The 22,670-nt window shown below is 44.4% G+C and overlaps 1 protein-coding gene across 6 annotated transcripts in view; it reads right to left on the reverse strand.

Moving 5' to 3' along the window:
* The window catches only part of Dip2a (disco interacting protein 2 homolog A), a 119,390-nt gene extending 101,061 nt beyond the window's left edge, over nt 1-18,329 (reverse strand). The window contains exons 1-2 of one of the 6 annotated variants that reach the window (XM_074072448.1): nt 18,128-18,238; nt 11,163-11,265 (exon numbers count right to left, since the gene is read on the reverse strand). In XM_074072448.1, coding sequence (XP_073928549.1) covers nt 11,163-11,181 — 19 coding nt within the window. In that variant the 5' untranslated portion in view covers nt 11,182-11,265; nt 18,128-18,238. Of the gene's footprint in view, nt 1-11,162; nt 11,266-18,127 lie in introns of all 6 variants that reach the window. The other 5 variants (XM_074072449.1, XM_074072446.1, XM_074072447.1 and 2 more) reach the window with 5 other exon arrangements.
* Between the last annotated feature and the right edge of the window lie 4,341 nt (nt 18,330-22,670).

Below are 22,670 nucleotides of genomic sequence, written 5' to 3' on the forward strand. Positions count from 1 at the left end.
ACACAAAAGCAGAACCCACCTTCTTGCAGAGTTTAAATTTTTTATGCTCAACACTGAAGAGTTCACATTAAACAAGCTTCAAGAGTAGGGTTTGAAGGTCCATTATCTCACCCATTTTTAATTGAAAGCAGACCTTATAAATGTTAAGTTTTTAATAACATATGGAAAATACATTCATTAAGCTAAACACACACAGAGGAATTCCATTTGTGCAATGGTAGAATTACAGGGCTCAGACCACATCCCTCCTGAAACAATCAGAAAGACTGTATTAATACGTTTTTTAATCTGAAGATATTACACAACTAAGAATGATAGGAAGAATCAGGGGTCAACTTTCCCCTTAAGGGTCTGCCAAGTGGTTGAGCTAAGCAGAACTTTGACTCAGACTTGTGGAGCTGTGAGATCACCAAGGAAAGGGGCACTGGGAACTGCCCAAGTCGTCTGTTGCATGTGGAAGGACCACACCATGGGTAAGAATGAAAAATAAAGCAGCCCTCACAGGACTTACTCTAGCTTCAACCCACTTTCTTCATATGTGGATAAGGTGACCATGGACTGCACATGCCCCACACTATCCTCCTGCCAGAGCAAATGTTAACCCTCTATGGAAGAATATGGCATCATCTCAAGCCACAAATCATCCCCACAGACAGAGGTCTGGCACTTGATCAGAAATAACCATCCATATAAGACAGCAAGAAACTATAGCTAAAACCATGAGAAACAACAGTGGAAAGACACACATGATGGAACTTCAAAATCATCATGATTGGTATGTTCAAAGAATTAAATGTAGGATTGTGAATTTAAAAAAAAACCAAAAACACATAATCCTAAGGAGTGAAAAAATACTGTATCTGAAATCTAGGAAAAAATTTAATGATGCATTACAGAGATAAAAGACATCCTAAGGCAATACGTGCATATACCATGTAAATCTGAAGACTCAAGACTGAAGAGTCAGTCTCAGTAATTCCAATTAAAATTCTTGCAGGTTTTTTACATAAAAACTGACAACCTGACTCTGAATTATATATGGAAATACAAAGGGCTATGATTAGCTAAATTGAGCTTGAAAAAAAAAATAAAATAAAAATGACAGACTTATTTAAGCTACAGTACGGAATAGAGCAGGTGCTAAGATGGACATATGGAGACACAAAGCAGAACAGTCCCAAGCAGTAGGAAAGATGACCTTTTCCAAATGTTCTGGGGCAACTGAAAACCCACATGGAACAGAAGTGAAAAGACTCTTCTTTCACACTGTACATGAAATTCAACTCCAAGTGTGTTATGCATCTAAATATAAAAGAAAAACATCAGAGCTTCTAAAAAACTCACATAGGAGATATGTTCATGGCCATAAGACAGGAAAAGACCTCTTGACCCCCCAATACTATTAACAATGTAAGAGGTAAAAAGAACAATGAAAACACCCTCTTCTCTAAGGCTTCTCTAACATTGTCTTCTCTAAGGATAAGTTTCCTGTGGCTACTGTAACAAATTACCATGAATTTCTAGGCTTGGGACAAAGGAAACTTACTCTCTCATAGCTCTCAAGGTTGGAAGTCCAAAATTAGTTTTGCAGCCAAAGTCAGATTAACATAAAGCTTCACTTCCTCTGAAGGCTCTGGGGTAAATCACTGCTTGACTCCTCTGGCTTCTGGGGACTTCTGACCTTCCTTGACTTGTGGTTGCATCACTCCAACCTATCTTGGTGCTCACATGGACTCCTCCCTCCTCTGTGTCTAATCTCCTTCTGCCGTTTTCTTCTAAGAACATTTGTGATGGCACTTATAGTCTACCAGAAATCCTATGTAATTCAGGACCCTTCATTTAATCACATCTTCAAAGACCTTGCTCCATACAAGGGGGCATTGATTTCAGATTCCAGGGACCACCACTGAGCTCACTACAAGTATGTACCCAACTAAGATGTAGATGAAGATATAAGCTATCACTACAGATGTAGATGTAAATATAGATATAGGTGTAGGTGTAGATGTTGATATAGGTGACTATATATATGTAAATACAGATGTAGGTGTATATAGGTATAGATGTAAATACAGGTCTAGACAGATGTACATACAGATGTAGACGTAGGTACAGATATGGATGTAGACACAGATGCAGGTATAGATACAGACATAAATACAACTGTAGATGCAAATACAGATATAGGTGTATACATAGGTATAGATATATAGATATAGATATAGGTGTAGATACAGATGTCAGTGTAAGTGTGGATATACATGTAGGTGAAAAGTGTAGATGTAGGTACAGATGTGGATACAGATGAAGCTTTGATTTTGCTATACTGTTAGGAAAAGATGCATGTGCTTCCTTAGCTTGCCTTAGGCAAAAATGTCTAGATCAGTGCTATCAGATTTACCTACCCTAACCAGCATTTACTAATGGTTTATATATAACCTTGATATGTCTAGCAGGTGTACATCAACCTATAGAGTAAGAGTGAGACTATGAGTGAGACCCAGAGTGGCCTAGACCTGCTTCCTCCACTTTGACTCCTACACTTCATGCCAGCAGTTCATGTTCCAGCCCATCTGTGACTCTCCCCAGGACCTTCTCTTCCTGACCCCTCCCATGCCAGTTGATGCTAATAAGAGCCCCCCCTGGGCATTCTTCTCCAAGAGGACTGTAGTGATGCTGTGCCCAACTTGGAAGACTGACAATACTCTATTTGTTCCAAAATACACTCAAGGAACAAGGCATGGTGGCCTGCACCTGCAGTCCCAGCTACACAGGACACTAAGGCAGGAGGATCACTTGAGCACAGTTCAGGGCCAATCAGGACAATATAATGAGATCTCATCTCAAAGAAAAAAATATACTGGGGAGAAAAAAATTAATACGCCATGGTATAATAAGACTACTATAGAGCAGTTGGTTAGAATTACATGTCATCATCTTAATTTTAAAAAATACTCAGATTGAAAAGAAAGTTTCAGAAGGATTCATATAAATCATTTACGTAAAATTTCAAAACATGCAAAACATCACTGTAGATCATTTAAGGACATATAGTTTAAGGAATACAATAAAATGATAAAACACCAAATTCAGAAGGGAGGATGGAAAACAGAATCAAAACAAGTGGGTTTCAACTTTCTCTGTAAAAGGTCTTTGAAAAAGGTCAGGAGTTAATGTGGCAAAATCCTGACAGGCTGAGTGATAAGAACATGGGTATGTGTACCACACTTCTCACCAATTTTCTGTATGCTTGAAATATGTCACAATTTGAAAAAGCATTAAAACATTAAATGAAAAGCAGTCATCCACATTCAACAGAATTTTTGGTGGTGCTGAGGATCCAACACAAAGCCTCATGTATTAGTACACCATGATATAATCAATAAGCAGTGTTTTACCCACCGAGCTCCATATCCAGCCTGACAGTTTCTAACTCTTAAAAGATGTTCAAACTGAAGTCTGTAGTCAGCTACATTGTACTTCTCAAGGACCAGATAGTACTTACTTAGTGTGAGTGCATGCCACATTCTCTACAGTGTTTATGAAATTAATTATCCCATTACTCTTCTCATTCATAAAGTAAAAGAAGATAAATAAGTAAATACTCTCCTTAAACTCAAGTAGGACCCTGACATGTGGTCAAGCCATAAAGCCAGATAGATAACAATATCATAGAAGAGAATAATGAGATTCTTCCATAAAAACATGGTTTGTGGTAATGAGTTGGTTATTTATGTTGTAAATGTGTAAATAGACAAACTTTTCAAAATATAAAATAGCACTTAATAGAAGATGGATTTTAAACATTGGCGAGTCAAAGACATAGCATAATACAACTCTTACTGGACACACATAATTAGAACTTAGACTATTTTTGCAATTAGAGGACTTAAACATCACAGCACACCTTCCTTCAAATGAAGTCTTCAGAGGGGTGTGTGCAGAAAAGCTGTCCAGCTGAGGCACAGGATGGACCTGCCCACTGGGACCACTTCCCTATACAACTGTGGTGCCTTCTACAGACGAGAAAATCAGGAAGCTGATCCTCTCCTCCCCAGACTGACCTGCTACTCCTATGTCCACCCCTAACTCAGTTCAAAGGGTGCCCTGTGCATCAGCTTCTCATCAGCTAATCAGGCAGCTCTTACTGGTTGGCTCCACCACTTCCACTTCCCAGAATCTAGACTGCTGTGAGTCTCCTTCAATTTTTAAAACCTCTTCAATCATCTCAATGAGATTTGTAGGACAGTCACCTTTACCTAACAGTTGGTCATGAACAGGGACCCAGGAAACCTTCCACTCCACAAATACTTGTCTCCTTCCTACCTCACTGCACAGACACCCATGCTCCTGCTGTACCCCTCTGTGGGGACCTTCATCAACATTCTCTGCCTTTCCTTTATGGATGTGTGTTCCTCAAGGATTGTTCTGGGCTCTTTTGTGCATCATTCAGTTTTTCCTTCTTGTCAATCACACTCACTCCAATTACTATTTATGTACAAAAGTCTTCCAAATTTCTTCCTTGAGCCTATTCCTTCCTAGAAAGTGCCAGACCCACATATCTAAATGCCCCTAGACGTCATTCACATCTCCTAGACATCTCATGCTCTTTCTGTGTTCTACCACTTCCAGACACTCATTTCAGAAACTCAATTCTTAAAGCCTGCTGGCTATACTTCTGGTCATCTTCATCCCACTGGCTCAGCCCTGTCCAGAATGCCACAGAATCTTCAAACTAACTTTTCTGTCCCCCAGCTTCAGACCCCACCAATGTATCTTACACATTGCCAGAATAATCATTATAAATCAAAGAGAGCAACAGAGACTACATAAGGGATACTTTAATTACTGCTTAATACCTTTGAAAAAGGAACTGTTGTCTCTATCATGAAGGAGACCTGTTCAAAATAAAAGTGTCCAAGAATACCTACCCTGAAAACTCTTCTTAAAAACAGAAAATCTCTGTTTTAAGGATTTCACGAGTTCTTGAATGTACAAGCACATCATATTTCCATCTTTCCCATTTCATTCCCATGGGCAAGAGTAGGGTAGACAACTGCACATAAAGCATTTTGATGACATTTCTCTTTCCAGTAGGATGCCTCTTCTCAAATGGATAGAGAACACACACTTTGATGTGTTGGTCAAGAAAGCGGCCACAGTAATATGTGGTTATTTAAAGAGTAATTAACTGAAAGTAAACTAAATAGAATATTCAGTTCCCCAGTCCCTCTGGCCATGTGTCAAGTGTTAAATAGCCACATGTGGTTAGTGGCTATGACGGTGGACATCAACTTACAGTCTATCACTGCAGAAAGTTCTGGATAGCATACCTCTAGAGCTGACAGGTGCCAGCCTTTCTTCCTGTCTTACCCTTGGTCATCTCACACATACCTAACACCCAACTGGCTGCAAGAGGAATCTGAGTGTTCTAACACTGGCCCAGATTCCAGACATCCTCATCAAAATTCCTTCCTAGGAAGTGTGATTCCTTCCATGAGGCTGCCCCTTCCTTTCCCAACCAGCACTATCTACTCATCTGCATGGGGAACACTGTCTGGACTGCTGTGGCTCACCCAGCTCTGGCCACCCTGCTTGGTCTAGCACATCCTTCCTGCTTTCCTACTCCAGCCTCCGCACACAGGCTTTCTAAACAGGAGGAAGCCTCACTTCATCTGTCAGCACCACTCACTCGGCACCTGTTCACTCCCCACCCACAGGGCACCCATGGTTACTCCTTGCTCACTCCCTGCTCACAGGGCACCCAGTCATTCCCCTTCTGGCCCTGGACACATTTCGTGACATTGCTAGTATCATGTCTCTCACCCCATGAGGCAGTGAACCTCCTGCACTCAGTCTGATGAACCTGAACAACAAGAAGACAAAGTCTTTGGCAGCCATAGCAAAGAATTCAGCCTGGGTACAGGGGACAAAATAACAGAAATCCACTCCTCACTATTCTAGAGACTGGAAGTCCAAAGTCAAGGTGCCAGTAGAGCTGGCTTCTGGCAAGGGCCCTCTCCTCAGCTTGCAAACAGGGCCTTTTCTCTATGTCCTCATACTGCTTCTCCTCCACACACACAACCCTGGTGTTTCCTCCTCCTCTTGTAAGTTCAGCAGTCCCGCTGGACTAGGGCCCCACCCTTATAGCCTCATGCAGCCTTAATTACCTCCTTGCAGGTCCTGCCTTGAGCGTGGCTCACTGGAGGTTAAGGCTGCTACATGTGAACAAGTGTGTCCTCTGAGTTTCAGAGACTCACTGTCAAGCTCCTTTACTACAGATGCTATAGGAAAAGTTCTTATATCTGAAAAGGAGTAAAAATTATTTTTCCATTATTCCCCAAATCATATTTTTAAATCATGGATAGTTAGTATAGACTGATGAAGATACAGGATTTCTACTCTTTCCCTATGGCTAATTAATACAGAGCCAAAGTCTGAAATGTACCCCTGCAAGTTCATGGTCCCCAGTCACCATTTGAGCTGCTGCTACCCCTCAGGAGCCCAGGACATCTTAAGAGGGGAAAGTGGGGAGGTGCCAGGCTCAGGCACATGGATGACTCCATGCCCCCAAACTCTGTTTCCATGACACTTCATCTGGCAAATATTCTGAGTCTTTGGTCTGTTCTAGCAGATCAGTAAGCCCGCCCCTGAACCGCTTTTCCTGGATACGTATTTGCCTCACTTTGTGGGACCGAAGGTCAAAAGATAGAAAGGAGCCAAATGGTCAACAGAGGCGCACAGAAGACACAGACTGATGTACAAATCCCTGTGCCTGGGCTGCAAGCCTGGCTGAGCAGAAGGGGGTGCTGGGAGGCATGTTGTTTCCTCCCTGCCAGTAAGGGCCTGATATGAGAGACCAAGGCCATTCACAGGCCTAGTCAGTACAATCAAAACAGCACTGCCACCCTCTTCAAAGTGCTTAGTACTGCTGGGTGGAGAAGACAAACATAAGACACAGAATTGTTGAAAATTACCTCCCTACAATAAGTATTTCCTAGAGAAAAGTAGGTGGTGCCACAAGTCACACAAGGGAGACCCATCAAGCTAAAAGAGTTGGCAGCCACAAGTCACTTGTCAATAGAAACAGTTTTACAATTGGTAGTCAGGAGTCAGACTAGCCCACAAATACCAATGAAACTAACGCCAGAGGGGACCGAGCATTAGAATGGCAAACTTTTTTTGGCAGTTCTGGGGTTTGAACTCAGGGTCTTAAACTCACTAGGCAGGCACTCTACCACTTGAGCCACTCTGTCAGGCATTTTTTGTGTTGGGTATTTTTGAGATAGGGTGTCATGAACTATTTGGCTGGGGTGGCTTTGAATCATACACTTCATGATCTCTGCCTCCTGAGCAGCTAGGATTACAAGCGTGAGCCACTGGCACTGGGCTTAGAATGGCAAATTCTTAACGTTAGCAACACCTGTTACACACAAAAGGAATTTGATAAACATTTATTGAATACAGTAAGGTATGCATTCTCAAAACAGCAAAACCATCAAGCTGACTAGGTGGCATCTCTGTCTTACCTTGATCCTCATGCTCAGCCTCCAGTCTCTTCTTGCTTGACTTGTCTCATCCTGGGAACAGAGATCCTACACAAGCACCTATCACACAACGGCACTCCTCCACAGTTCCTCTCCTTTGGAGTAAACACCAGTCCACAAGGACTCAGAGGGCCTGTGGGGCTGCTTCCATTCCTATTCATTCCCCCATGCTCCATGCACATGGTCCTCATAAAGAATAGGCCTTCACCTACCTTGAGGCCTCTTCATCTTCAGAGTCCTCTACCCAGACAAATTTCTCAGAAATATACATGGTACTCATCTTGGCTTAAACATCACTCCTCAAGGGAACCTGTCTTGTTCACCCATGAGGAAATTGTAGCCTCTTGACCTTAGGCATGCACATGTACCCTCACCCTGCTCTCTGGACTTCTCTCAATAGCAATTGATCTGATACCCACATGTTACTATTCACATTGTTGTCCCTCGGATGGGAGGCACATCCCTCAGGATGTACTCTATGAGAACAGGAACTTACAAACTGTATACTACGCCAACCCCTCAACACATATTTGAAGGCCACAGTGAATGAAATGTCCAGACTGGCACATCACATGTGACAACATTCCCACAGGACTGTGTTTAGACAACTTCTTCCTTGAAACTCTCGAGTCCTTCCTTAGATTTCCCTCAAATTAGTTGTCCCTGTCTTTCCCCTATCTCAGCATTATGCATTCAGTGTCTCAAGTCCCAAAGCCAGGATTCAATTCTTTGTGTCTAACTGTCCCAACCTGAGCATCTAGGCCCTGGAAATACCCCTAAGTTCTACTCTCAGACATCACTAAGATCCAACTGTATCTCCTTGCCCTCCCCTGCAGCCACCACCCACAATCCCCATGGCCACTCCCCCCTAACAGCACTGCCTCCCAGCTAGTTTCTCTGGCTTTACCTCTGTCTCCATCCATCAATTCTGACTCAGCAGCTAGTCTTTACAAACACAAATGGCCCAAGCAGCAAAAGTCCCAGCAGCTGCTCATCACACTGAAAACAGAAACTCAAGACTCACCAGGCCAGCCTGGCCATGGCTTCCTTTCTGGTCTGTCTCCTACAGCCTGCCTTGCTCTTCACATGGCTCCCTGGGCTCTTGCCTCCTATGGCCACGGCCTGTCCAACCCCTCTGCTTGGGATGCCCCTCTTATCTCTCAAGCTGTTTGCCCAGAGTATTCTCAGACTGCTGGTCTACACTCATCTCCTACAGTCCCTTCCTCTCTCCACCAGTTATTAAGAGCAGGCAAATGGAATAAGCCTTTCTTTATGGCAGAGGTTGGAAGTGTAACTAAGTTGTGTTAGTTAGCTTTTAGCTGCTATGACAAAACCTGAGAGAAACAATTTAAAAGGAGGAAATATTTACTCTGGCTCATGGTTTCAGACCATGGCTAGTTTGCTGCATTGCCTATGGTGAAGCAGAGTATCACGGCAGCAGAAGCATACGGCAGAGCAAAGTTGCTCACCTCCTGGTGGCCAGAAAGCAGAGAAAGGGCATGTCTGCTTCCTTCTTTTTCTCCTTTTGCTCCATCTGGGCCCTAACCTATTCAGTGCTGCCTAACCGAAGGCAATCTTTCCCCCTTAATAGTCTTTGGAAGTACCCTCACAGACACATCCAGGAGTATGCTCTCCTAGGTGTCTCAATCCAATCAAGAGTAACCAACACATAAGTTATCTAGTGCCTGGGAACAAGGCAAGTTCAGATCAGCCATGCTCTTAAGAAGTTTAACAATGGACCACTAAACCAGAGTGCAGAGTGCAGCAGGGTCCTGAGAAGAGTGAATAATACAATTCAATATACATGGAATAACAACTCTGCACCAGGTACAATCTCAATCTGTCTCAATAAAGGAGATAGATATTTGAAGCAACCACACAATAAGCCAGCCCTTCTAATATGGGTCTACACCAGTGACCCCAGGCAACAGTTCAAGTTCTCTGAGAAGCAGATGCCATTAAGTGAGCAGACTGGCAAGGGATTTGTGTGGGAAAACTGCTGTGAGGGTAAATGGGGTGGGGTGCTGTTAGTCCATGCTAAAGGAGACAGAAGGTAGGCAGGTTGGGCAGGAGCCTCAGCTGTAGGAAGCTCTGAGTCACTTTCAGCAGAGCAATGTGGAGTCCTTGAGACCCCAGCAGTATTCCCAGGGATGTACCCTTGTATATGTGGATGCAGAGTATGGCTACTGAGGTCCTCAGTTAGCATGCCCTCAGAGAGCCAGGCAACGTACAGTGAGATATGAGCCCTCAAGCCCTGCCAGCAGGCCCTCTGGCTCAGTGACTTCTAGAAGAGGCAGAGCAGCACACTCACTTCAAACTCCAGCCTCTTTTTACTGATTCAGAGCAGCACCATGGCCTGGTCACTGGCTCCCTGAGACACAAGTTGTACTGCTGATGGCTTCACTGAATTTGAAAGGCTGTTAAAACACACTGTGCGTGTGTAGCCAGGTGCTGGTGGCTAACACCTATAATTCTAGCTACGTGGGAGACTGAGATCGGGAGGATTGAATTTGAGACCAGCCCAGGCAAGAAAGTTTTCAAGACCCCATCTCAACAGAAAAAAGCTGGTGTAGTGGCATGTACCTATCATCCCAGCAACAGCAGGAAGCTTAAAATAGGAGGACTGCAGTTCATACCAGGAGGGCAAAAATTGATTCCCTATCTCCAAAATAACCAGAGAAAAACGGGCTGGAGGAGTGGCTCAAGTGGTAAGAGTGGCTTAAGTGGTAAGAGTGCCTGCCTAGCAAGCATGGAGTCCTGAGTTCAAACTCTAATGCTGCCCAAAAAATGGTATATGTTCAATTACAGAAAATTCTTGATTTGAAATTGAGAACAAACACCATCTGAAGTGTTTGTTTACGAATTCAGTAAACAATCATAATATGCCCAAAATGTGCAAGGTGCTAGGGACATAAAAATGAGCAGATTCATACAGGCATGCAGCTTAGCTGGCAGAGCATGTGCTTCTGTGTATGAGGCCCTGGGTTCAACCCCAGCACAACACACACAAAAAAAGATCAAAATTTCTTCTTTACTAAATATGTTGTGTCTGAGTATCATGAACAATGAATTTGTTTAAGTGGTACATACAAGCAACTAGTCTGTCATTTTTTAGAGATTTTTCAAATGTATGTTTTATAACTAAAATACTTGTTTGTCCTTACATATTTAAATAGAAACCTTTATTATACCAGACAATGGCTTAAAATGTTATAAAGACATAAATACATGATAATGTCTATGTATTTTAGTAAAAGTTGCTTTAGAGTTACATGAGACAGTTTTCAAATGATTTAGACTCAGGATTCTTTCACATTATTAAAAATTATTGGGCTGGTAGAGTGGCTCAAGTGATAGAGTACCTGCCTAGCAGGCATAAAGCCCTGAGTTCAAATCCCAGTACTACCACCACCCAAAAAAAAAATTGAGGTCCCAAAGAGAACTTGTTTATATGGGTTACATCTATCAATATTTACCACATTAAAATTGAAATCAACTCTTAAAAACATTTGGTTACTAAAAATGTAATAAACCTACTAGATATTAAATAATACTTCTATAAAAATATAGATTGCTAAAAATTTTGGTGAGGAGAGGTATCTTACATTTTTATACCTTTATTGTCTGGTTTCATGGAGACACTAGGTTCTCATAGCTGTTCTGTCATCCAGTCTCCAGCATGTGTGGTTTTGGACGAAGTCCATGAAGCAAATCTAGCCTGTTCACACAGTTAAGGATGGAAAAGGAAGGAGTATTTCAGCTGCCTTTTCAGACTGTGAGGACTTTCTTCTCTGATACTACATACAACAAAGTAAATTTCTTAAAGAATAATTGCAATATAGACTCTAAAACTGTATCAATGAACTTGTAGTGTTACATTAAAACCTATTGCTCTTATCACTCTTGGGGATATATCCAAAAGACTGTTACTCCAGAGGCACCTGCACACCCATGTTTATTGCAGCACTATTCACAATAGCCAAGTTATGGAAACAGCCAAGATGCCCCAGCACTGACGAATGGATTAAGAAAATGTGGTATCTATACACAATGGAATTTTATGCAGCCATGAAGAAGAACGAAATGTTATCATTCGCTGGTAAATGGATGGAATTGGAGAACATCACTCTGAGTGAGGTTAGCCTGGCTCAAAAAACCAAAAATCGTATGTTCTCCCTCATATGTGGACATTAGATCAAGGGCAAACACAACAAGGGGATTGGACTATGAGCACATGATAAAAGCGAGAGCACACAAGGGAGGGGTGAGGATAGGTAAGACACCTAAAAAACTAGCTAGCATTTGTTGCCCTTAACGCAGAGAAACTAAAGCAGATACCTTAAAAGCAACTGAGGCCAACAGTAAAAGGGGAACAGGTACTAGAGAAAAGGTTAGATCAAAAAGAATTAACCTAGAAGGTAACACCCACGCACAGAAAATCAATGTGAGTCAATGCCCTGTATAGCTATCCTTATCTCAACCAGCAAAAACCCTTGTTCCTTCCTATTATTGCTTATACGCTCTCTACAACAAAATTAGAAATAAGGGCAAAATAGTTTCTGCTGGGTATTGAGGGGGGGGAGAGGGAGGGGGCGAAGTGGGTGGTAAGGGAGGGGGTGGGGGCAGGGGGGAGAAATGAACCAAGCCTTGTATGCACATATGAATAATAAAAGAAAAATGAAAACAAACAAACAAACAAAAAAAACCTATTGCTCTGTCTTTCAAGTGGATCTTTTACACAATTTTGTAACATGGTACAATGATCGTTTGGAAAATACTGATTCACAGACTTATTCAGATATCCAAATGGACACACTTCATTATGTAATATCAAAAACTTAACTTTCACTAATATTGCCACCAATTTCTCAAAAAAAAAAAAATCCCAAAAACAAACAAACAAAACCTTTAAATACTAGTACTAGGAAACCAGTAAGCTCACAATAGCAGATAAAAGTTTTTCAAATTATTAATTTTTGTTTAAAAGCACAATTATCATCGGCTATATAAAGTTCAGTTATTATCCTTCATTTATTTTCACAAATATATCTCCCAAATACATGTCTGAGTATCTGGAGTTTGCCTGCCATCCACTTTTTAAGTAACAATGACATTTCACAACAAAAGTAGCTAGTTCATTTTGTAGCTCAAACCTTACACTGCTGCTCCTCACACTCTTGTCAGCAGAGTGCTTTTCACGTGCACACTTCCCACTTCCTCACAGACTATTAAGACGACAGGTACTCAAAGGTAGAGGTTTTTAAATTATTTTTTATTTTATTTACTTTTAATATTTATTTATTTAGGTTTTTTGAGACAGGGTCTCACTGTATAGCCTAGGCTGACCTAGAATTCACAATCCTCCTGTCTAGCAGGGTAGAGATTTTTAAAAATTAATTACTTCACTGCTTCATCAGGGTGTGGTTGCGTCCAAATGGCACTTTTATTTTTTCACTATTAATGGAGACATGGTAAACAGTACAATGATTACTATATGTTGGGGGTCCCTGCCTTGATTGGTGCTAACATGCCAGCAGCTTCCCCTACCAGTGGTTTTGGACCATCAATACAAATGTCAACACAGTGAAACAGAAATGGCATCTTTACATTATTTTTGGATCCTCCAGAAAGGATCTCAGGGACCTGAAGGTCTATGAAACATGGCCTGGGGACCACCAGCAATTACTTCTGTCTCCTCTGGGGAAAGACCAGGCGCGGAAGCAGGTTTACTGTCCTCCATGCTATGGGTGCTTGTGTTGTTCTTACCACACAACACTGTGCAAGGCCTTATGGTCAACTACAGAATTAATGAATGCATGTAACAGATGCATAAACAAAAGCGGCAAGAACTCCAAAAGACGGGACAAGTGTAATGGGAGTTCCAAGAAAGAAGTCACATCACAGATGATCAGGGAAGGCTCAAAGTAATATGGTGTTTGGGCACAAATGAGTACAATGTTTTTGAGACAGGGTCTCTCTATGTAGCCCAGGCTGGACTGGAACTCACTAAATAGCCAGTTCTGGCCTCAAACTTACCACCCTCATGGTCCACCTACTAAATGCTGGAATTTCAGAATTACATCACCACACCCAGCTGAGAACCTGTACACTGCACAAAATATGTAGGAAGCACAACAAATGTTTGTTGACATGAAGGTAGTATCAGGCTGTCATTTTGAAAACTAAGAATTGTATCACAGATTTGAGAACGAAGTCCCTTCCTGTACATGCACAAACCAAGCTTTTCAACTCCTTTCATTTAACTCCATCCAGGCTGGGGACCCTGTACATCAGAATGCAGGAAAACAATAGACCAAAGTTAAAGCTGTGGAACAGACCTAGTAGCCAGAATAAAGGAATAGGAGTAGGGCAAATGCAGCCTATTGTGTGAAATTTCCTCTGTAACCCATTCAGGCCACCAAAACAAAACAAGCCTTCAATGTCATTGTCAATGCTTTTAAACTAGTTCAGCAGCAATAACTTCAATAACTACAGTATTGCTGTGTCCAAGGTAATTTGTCACAGTCATTAGTAAAATATAAAAGTTTGGGGATTCTTTTTCTAAAAATCGAGGCTAGGGCTGGTGGAGTGGCTCAAGTGTTAAGAGTACCTACTTAGCAGCACCTACCTAGCAAGCATGAGGCCCTGAGTTCAAACTGCAGTGCCACCAAAAAAAAAAAAAAAACAAGTAATCAAGGCTATACTTCTAATGATCTCACTTTCATCCTTGACCACTCTGATATACTTTCCTTTGGAGGACAGGGTGGTACTGGGAGTTGAACTCCAGGCTTGACTCTACCCCTTGAGACATGTCCCAAGCCCTTTTTAGTTTAGTTTATTTTTCAGATAGGGTCTCCCACTTTTGCCCAAGCAGGCAACCTCTGACTCTGATCCTTCTACCTCTGCCTACTGTGTAGCTGGGATTACAGACATATGCCAACATGCTCAGCATTTTTTTGAAATAGTGTATTGCTAACATTTCTGTTTGTCCTGGATTGGACTCTACCCACAATCCTCCTACCTCTACCTCCTGAGTAGCTGGGATTATAGGCACATACCACCATGCCTAATCTGATATGCATTCAGGAGCCACATGTATGAATTCTCTGTGTGTTCATAGTTGAGGAATGTCTAAGAAGAGTGGAGTTCTGTATAGCTCCATCCTTTATCATCATCTTAATCTGAAGGAGATCTGAAATCAAGACGGGAGCAAGAACATAGCTGTGCCTTATTACTCTCTTGGAAATCCATGACCAAAATTCAGCAAACTTGCCCTGTGGGAGGAAAATGAGCACATTCTAAGACCAGAACCTCCCATGAGGGTCAGCCCCAATCACCAGAATCAGTGAGGACACTGAAGAAAAGACTATGTGTAAATAATATGACAAAGACAGAAGCTTTCTTTACGCTAGTCCCTGCTGGTGCACAGGGAGGGAAGGGAAGCAGAATTTTCAAAGTAGTCCCACCTTGTGTGTGGCCCAGGGGAGGCAAGGGCATGGTGCAGGTGAGAGGAGGTATGTGAGGCTGAAGGAAAGTATGCTGGGAGGAGGGGAAGTGTGATGTAGCTGAGGGGAGTCTCGCAGATTTTCCAGACTGTCCAGGTGCCACACACTACCAGTTTCCATGAGAACAGATCCTTATCTGTGTCAAGCTCCTCCACTTCCCTCCAACCTACCTAGCAGTCACAACTCCAAGTTTTAAGGTACATCTCACTCAGACAAATTTGAGTTCTATGAAAAGTTATCTGCTTTTGACATTAATCCATTCCTAACCAGAAGTGTATCTCTCCACTTGACTATGGGAAGGAGGAGCTCCCAGCTCAGACCGAGTTCCACTTATACAACCTCTTTGATCAAGCGATCAAAGCATAAAAATAATATGACAAACTGGGTGCCGGTGGCGCACACCTGTAAGCCTAGCTATTTAGAAGGCTGAAGTCAGAAGGATCATAGTTAGAGGCCAGTCTCAGCTGCTAAGACTCCATCTCCAAAATAATCAGAGCAAAGTAGACTGAAGGTGTGGTGCAAGTGGTAGAGTGCCTGCTTTGCAAGCACAAAGCCCTGAGTTCAAAGCCCAGTGTCATCAAAAAATAATAATAATGATGGTAACAAAAAATGACGATGAGATACTAAGTTTGGTTGTTTTAGGACTATGATTCATTAGTAATACATTCCTTTAACTCATAAATAAAATGCCTTTCTGGTTTCAAAGCACTTTTACATACACTGTCTGTGTGAATCTTTACAAGAACCCTGAATGTCAATAATGCTAATGTTTACCTTCTTTTACAGATGACCGAATCCAAGTTTAGAGACGTTATAATTCAATGGAGATTGTGAGACAGCAGATGCCAGTCACTGTGGCAAGTTTCCCAAAGTCTGCCTAAAACACAGTCCCTATCATTAGGCACCTCCAAGTCAAACAGGGGAGGCCCCATGTCAACCTGTAGAAGCCAACATTAAGTTGTGGAAGTGCCAGGGAGCAAGGCCAAGTGTGACCGTGTCCAAGTAATCATTGACCTATGTTGGCCAGGAGAGGGAAAGAAGCCAGGTCTCCCGGGCTGCTGCTGCATGTTACTGTTTCTTTTAACACTTTATTGTCCCCCCCATTTGCAGCTTAAGCTACTTTTTCAGGTTCCTCTCAGTGTAACAGAATCTTACACCTTTTACTTCCCTACACATTCCCTACTTATCTCTAAATTACAACAGTATAAATGGATTCAATAGATAAGAAACATTTGCTTAAGAAATATTTCTTCCATTATAAAGTTTTCTAAAATATTCAAGATAACCCTGGAACATTTTTGGTTTTTTTTGTTTGTTTGTTTTGGTTTGAACTCAGGGCCTCACACACGCAAAGCAGGCATTCTACTGCTTGCGCCACACCTCCACTCCATTTTTTTGCTCTGGTTATTTTGGAGATGCAGTCTCTCAAATTATTTGCTTAGGCTGGCCTCAAATTGCTGTCCTCCTGATCTCAGCCTCCCAAGTAGCTAGGATTGTAGGGGAAAGCCACTGACACCAGGCTCAATGAGGTTTTTTTGGTTTTGTTTTTGTTTTTTAAGGAATGGAAGCAATTTAGTTAACTGTCAACTCTGGCACCCACTCAAACATACAATCACAAGGAATTAAGGAAACAATGAATATACTGGAGCAGAAATCAAGAGTGATCTGGACAAACATATTGGGCATATATTAAAGCTAAACTACATCTAAGTAATTTTTCCTGGATAAAAAAACTTATCAGATTCAATACAGTAGATCCTGTCAGAACCATTCCTAATTCCAGACTTCCTAATAGCACCTGATCACCAAGAATTCTCAAATCTACTCATCTTTTATTGCACTTCCATTTTTCTCAAATGTACCAGATAGCACAGAATTCTGAATGTTGAATTCAAAGCAGTTGCAAGTAGACTTTGTATTATGCATTAAACAAAAGTGAAAACAGCATCTCCCTTCCTCACGTTGCTAAGAATCACACAAGTTAGTTCACGCCATTAGATGCTGTATCAGAATTTACTGCACCAGCTCCAGCAAAACATACCAATCTGGCTGGGCCCCCAGTGGCTCACGCCTATAATCCTAACTAAGGAGGCAGAGATCAGGAGGATCGTGGTTCGAAGCCAGCCCCGGCAAACAGTTCCCCAGACCCTATCTCAAAAAACCCTATCACAAAAAAAGGGCTGGTGGTGTGGCTTAAGGTGTAGGCCCTGAGTTCAAATGCCAGTACAAAAAAAAATCTGGAACTAAAGGAATAGTAAGATGAAAAAATGGATTCTAAACACTGAAAAATGAATTTAAGTCTCAAAAGCAGAGTTAAGAAACATTTTGATGTTTTCCATCCACCACCTCTGAAGCCTGATTACTCCGTTTGTACTCTTAACAGCAAACATTTATTGGACTCTTTTTTTAACTTTTAAAAATTCTACAAACGGGGTTAACTTGCCAGAGTTGAGTGTCTCGCATATAGGAAGGCATTTCAGCCTCATAAACCAGAAAGGAAAGTGCTGTCACAACCTCATTTCACAGCTGAGGAGACAGCTCAGGGGTGCAGTCGCAGCATGGAGCTGGGCTCAAGGTCTGTGCCCTGGCGAGCAGCAGCAGCCTGTGGACAGGACACAGCCCGCTCTTCAAGCAGGGCCCACGCGCGGCCTCGGCACCCCGGAGGCACGACCACCCGTGGGCAAGATCACTCATTCTTAAGACTCCACCAGTCCCTCCGGGGCGCCCCTCGGCTGACCGGATGGTGGCACCCAGGGGCTGGGGGTGCGGGGGTCCCTGGCAGGTTCCATAGGTGGGAGTCCTGGATGGGTTCCTTGATCACTGGGTTCGGGATCCCCGCTGAGGGTCCCTGGAGGGTTCCCTAGGTGGCGGTCTTAAGATGGGAGTTCAGGGCAGGTTCTCGGGTGGGGGTCCCCGGGTGGAGGGGGTCCCCGGCGGGTTCCCTGAGTGGGGCTCCGGGGTGGGGTGGGGGTCCATGAGCAAGGGTCCCGGGCAGGTTCCCTGAGTGCCGTCCTTTGGTGGGGGTTCCTGAGCGGCAGTCCCGGGAGGGGTCCCGAAGGGCGGCCCGGCGCTCACCTTCCGACAGCTCCAGTTCCAGCTCCGCCAGGCTCTCGCGCACCTCGGCGGGCAGCGGCGCCGCCTCCAAGGGACACTCACGGCCTGCCATGGCCGGCGACTACTGCACTCCCCGTGGCCTGCAAACCCACAGCGGCCGCAGGCGGGCGGGGCGCGGCCCTGACGGCTCCGCACAGGCGCGAGCACGAGCGCGGGCGGCTCCTCAGCGCCGACGTCTCTCCGCGCTTCCCCGCCCGCCAGCAGGCCACACGGGTGCGCACGGGCGCAACGGAAGGGAAGGGGAGCGCGCGTGCGCGACGGGCCTCTGGCCGGCGGGCCCCCTAGTCCCGCCCAGCAACACGGAAGACTCGTTTCCATTGGCCCAGAGGCCGCGTCGAGGCCGCTCCGGGCTGCCATTGGAGGGGCGGGTGAGCGTCATCCCGGCGGGCCCTGTGAACGCGGCATGAGGAACAGGCGCGGCTGGGGAGCGCGAGGGCCGGTGGGCCTGGGCGGCGTGAGCGCGGGGCCGGCTTTGCATCCCTGTGTCGGACTCACTTCCGTGCCGCCCAGGCGACTGTCTTCCGCGTCCTCAGCCTTATGGTGGTGTCCTCACAGCCCCTCAGGCGCCCGTGACTGTCCGCGTCCCTGCCGCGCTGTCAGCCGCGCCCTCTGGCATTTCCCCGGGCTCAGCCGCTCGCTCTTCACCGCAGGATTGAGCCGCTGGCCGGGAGCGCGCCACACCTGCGGGCCCCTGCGGACCCTCGGCCTCCAGGGACGCTTGGCTCACTTTTCCCGTTACGCCGTCCAGCTTCCACTGGGCCTCGCGTCCACACGCCTTCCGCCGTCTTGGCCCTGTCTCGGTCTCCATCTGTCCTGACCTCTCGTCCCTGACCCCCGCCCCCCTTCTGCTCCTGGGATTAAAGCCACACTCTTGCTGCTGCCGCCACCTCAGCCCTTTCTGCGAGAAGCAGCAGCCACAAGTCCGCAAGACCTTTCATCGGGCCTGACGTCCAGCACAGCAGTGAGGCTTGGTCACCTACCCGCAGTTGTGTGATTCCGAGGACACGCGGTGGAGGAGAACCGAGAAGCTCAGGATGCCTGGAAGGCAGGGCTGTACCGCAGACGCATGCTGCCCAACTTCCTCTGAGGTCATGCCGCCTTTCAACGAATCTAAAATTTTCACTTGATCGCTTAAATGGACACATTTACGTTTATCTTGCTTTTTAGGCAACATTGCCTTTGGAGCTGCTCATTTTCACAAAATTAAGGACAGGGAAACACAGATCACAGGACTTGAACACAACTAATGATAACATAGGACCGAGAGCTCCGCATCAACTAGGCATTGTAATATGCGTGTGAGAACTTTAGAGTTTTGTTTTTGAAATTTCTTTTGATTTTCTAACTTTTTTACTGCACTTAGTTAAAACCTCGTGTAATACATCCAGAATAAGCCAGCTTTACTATATAGCCAGAGGTGTGCCATGGGTGTGGCATGCAAATAGTTCTGTTTGCACCAATCACAGGTCTTTCATAAGGACCAATCACTAGTGGCTTTCTGAGTTAACTGGGAAGGTTCCCTTTCCCATCTTGTGTAAGAATACCTGCAGAGTCATCTAAAGTTCACCAAGACTCTTGCTGCCTTCCAAGGCTAATGCAGGTTGTGTGGAATGAGTGTGATGGGAGCAAGGCTCCTGGAGCAAGAGTCATAGCTTCAGTTGCAGTGGCCCTTGCAGCTGGAGTATTCTCAGAGTAATCATAAAATGTCAAAAATAGGCTGCCATGAGGGCAGTCTGACAAGTTGCTGAGGGCAATGCTTGGTTGACAATTCCCAGCTTCAGACTGCCAGGCATAAGGAAAGGGTCTACCTAGCCATTCAAAAGCCTAAATAAATACCCTGCTCCCTGGTTTCACTCATTTCACAGAAAAAATCGTTAAGAGGGCTTACAGTAAAGACTAGAAACACAAAACTAACATTCTCAGCAGCTTAAAAGTGCCCCAGTGCTCCAGGGGTAGTTGGGTCTGTGTTATTTGCTCCTGAACGCCATAGCAGGCTACCCAAACCTTTGCCTGGGAAACACACTGTACTTCTGCCCAAACTTCCTTCCTTCCCTCTTTTTTCACAGGTCTTGATACCATCTAAAGTCAGGGTAGCATCCATACCAAACTCCAGCTCACCACCTGCTTCTGGAGAAATCTGAAGTTTAAGCTGGGGGTGGCATGGGGTCTGAGGCTGCACTAGTCACCAACGTTGAGGTGGGAGGGTGAGGCACACTAGCAGGGGAAATACACATTCACATGTGGTGAAAATAGTAGTTGTAAGGAAGGATGGGTAGCACCACTGATCATCTGAAGAAAAACTATGGGCAGCTAATGGCCAGCAACAGACAGTCGAAAGCCCAGTCTCTTTGGTTATATACAGAGAAACCTATCTCCTGCAGCAGGGTGATAAAACAAGGGCCAGGAATCAGTATCCCTGAGCAACTGAACTCCAAGAACAGTAAAATGCCCAAAAAAGATGTTTCTCTAATGCTAGGTTGGGAAAAGCTTGGCCCATGACACATGGGTTGTTAATATCAGGGTAGATGCCTTCAAAGATTTTGACTCCCCAAAATGCCTGAAACCTTTGGAGCCTGTTCATGTGGCTCATATCACCCTGCTAACCTACACTTGTCCTCCTATCCTTGTCCATCTACTGGACACCAGACATATAATTATGGTTATTACTCAGCATAATTCAGCTAGAACAGGAGATAGAGTAGGGATTTTAGTCCCCCCCACTCCCTCCAAAAAACTGCATTCGTTTGCTAGGGCTACAGTAATAAAGAATTACATAAGGGGCTACTGAATAGAAATTTACTGTTTCAAGAGTTCTGGAGCCTGGAACAATGAGATCAAGGTATTGGGCAGGATTGGTTCCAGCTGAGGGGCTGTAAGGGAGAATCTGATCCATGCCTCTCTTCACTTCTAGTGGCTGCTGGCGACGTTCCTTGGCTTAAAGATGCATTGCCCCAGCTAGGTACAATGGCTCATGCCTGTAATCCCAACTACTCAGGAGGCAGATATGGGAGGATTTCAGTTTGAGGCCAGCCCAGACAAAAAGGTAGCAAGACCCCCCATCTCAATAATCTGGGTATGGTGGCATGTACCTGTGATCCCAGCTATGTGGGAGGCCTAAAGTAGGAGGATCACTGGTCTGAGGCGTTCTCCAGGCAAAAACAACAAAAGCTTAGGGCATGGCTCAAGTGGTAGAGCACCGCCTGTCTAGCAAGCATGAGCCTGAGTTCAAACCCCAGTACTACCAAAAAAAAAAACACATCGCCCTAATCTCTGGCCTCATGTTTATATGATGATCTTGTGTTCCTGTCTTTTTCTAAATTTCCCCCATTTTATAAGGACACCAAACACACTGGACATAGACACATCCAGATGAGTTTATCTTAACTTGATCATTTGCAAAGACCTGCTTCCAAATAAGGCTACAATTAGAGGTGCTGAGGGTTGGGACTTAAACATCCTTTTGAGGATATAATTCAACCCACAGCAAGCTGTATCCACCCAACATGTAATGGCACGAGGTGAGAAAGTGGGGCTAGATTATGAGGATGCTTGATGAAGGGAGCTAGAATGTAAAATCAGGTAGTGTAGCCTGCATGACATCCAAGGAATCTTCCAAGATAAAAGAGATTTAACATCCTGGCAATGGCCTGGAAATTATCCTGGAAAACAAAACACTGTTCCTATACATGAATGACATTAGGTTGGTCACCATATAAGCAAGATGCTGGAGACCCTGGTAATACACAGCTGCTCCAGGGTGAAAGATAAACCCTGCCCAAATTCAGGGATTGCTACATCCTAATTCTTTTAAGAGTCTGATGGCTAGAGGTACCTAGGGCATCCCTAACAAAAACACAAGTATTATATCTTGTACTTCTTGCCATTAAGAAAACAAGACATTTGATGACTCTTGAGCTGTTCTTGCCTCAGGTTCTGGACAAGGGCTGTTCTTGCCCTGTCCAAACTGGGAAGGAAGACTGGGAAGACTGCCAGTTTTGAAAAGAGCCCAGAACAGGAAAAGCCTCTGCAGTAGATCCAGCCTATGGTGCAAGTAGCTTTACTGGCTGGGCCATATGGTGGGGAATATTGTCATCAGTGGTGGGGAATATGATTTCCAACATGACCCAGTGAGTGGAGATTCATAATAAAAGACTCTTGAGTTTATGTCATGTCATCTGGAACAGAGTGATATATCCTTGGGGGTGCAGGAAACTCACACACACACACACACACACACACACACACACACGACTCTAATAGAGATGGAACACCTGACCATAAGACACCAAGTGACCATGCAGCCAAAACTGCCCATTATGAGTTAAATTCACCAAGGCATAAGGTCAGATGGGCCCAGCAACAACCCCATCAGATGGAAGTAGTCCATTCAAGATTGAGTATAAGATGCCAGCAGGTACATGCCTGTAGCCCTAGCAGTCAGGAGGCTGAGGAAGGAGGAGCAGAGTTTGAGACCAGCCTGGGCTAGTTAGATCCTATCTCAAAC

This window comes from Castor canadensis, chromosome 5 (assembly GCF_047511655.1).
Source record: "Castor canadensis chromosome 5, mCasCan1.hap1v2, whole genome shotgun sequence".
Classification (NCBI taxonomy): domain Eukaryota; kingdom Metazoa; phylum Chordata; class Mammalia; order Rodentia; family Castoridae; genus Castor; species Castor canadensis.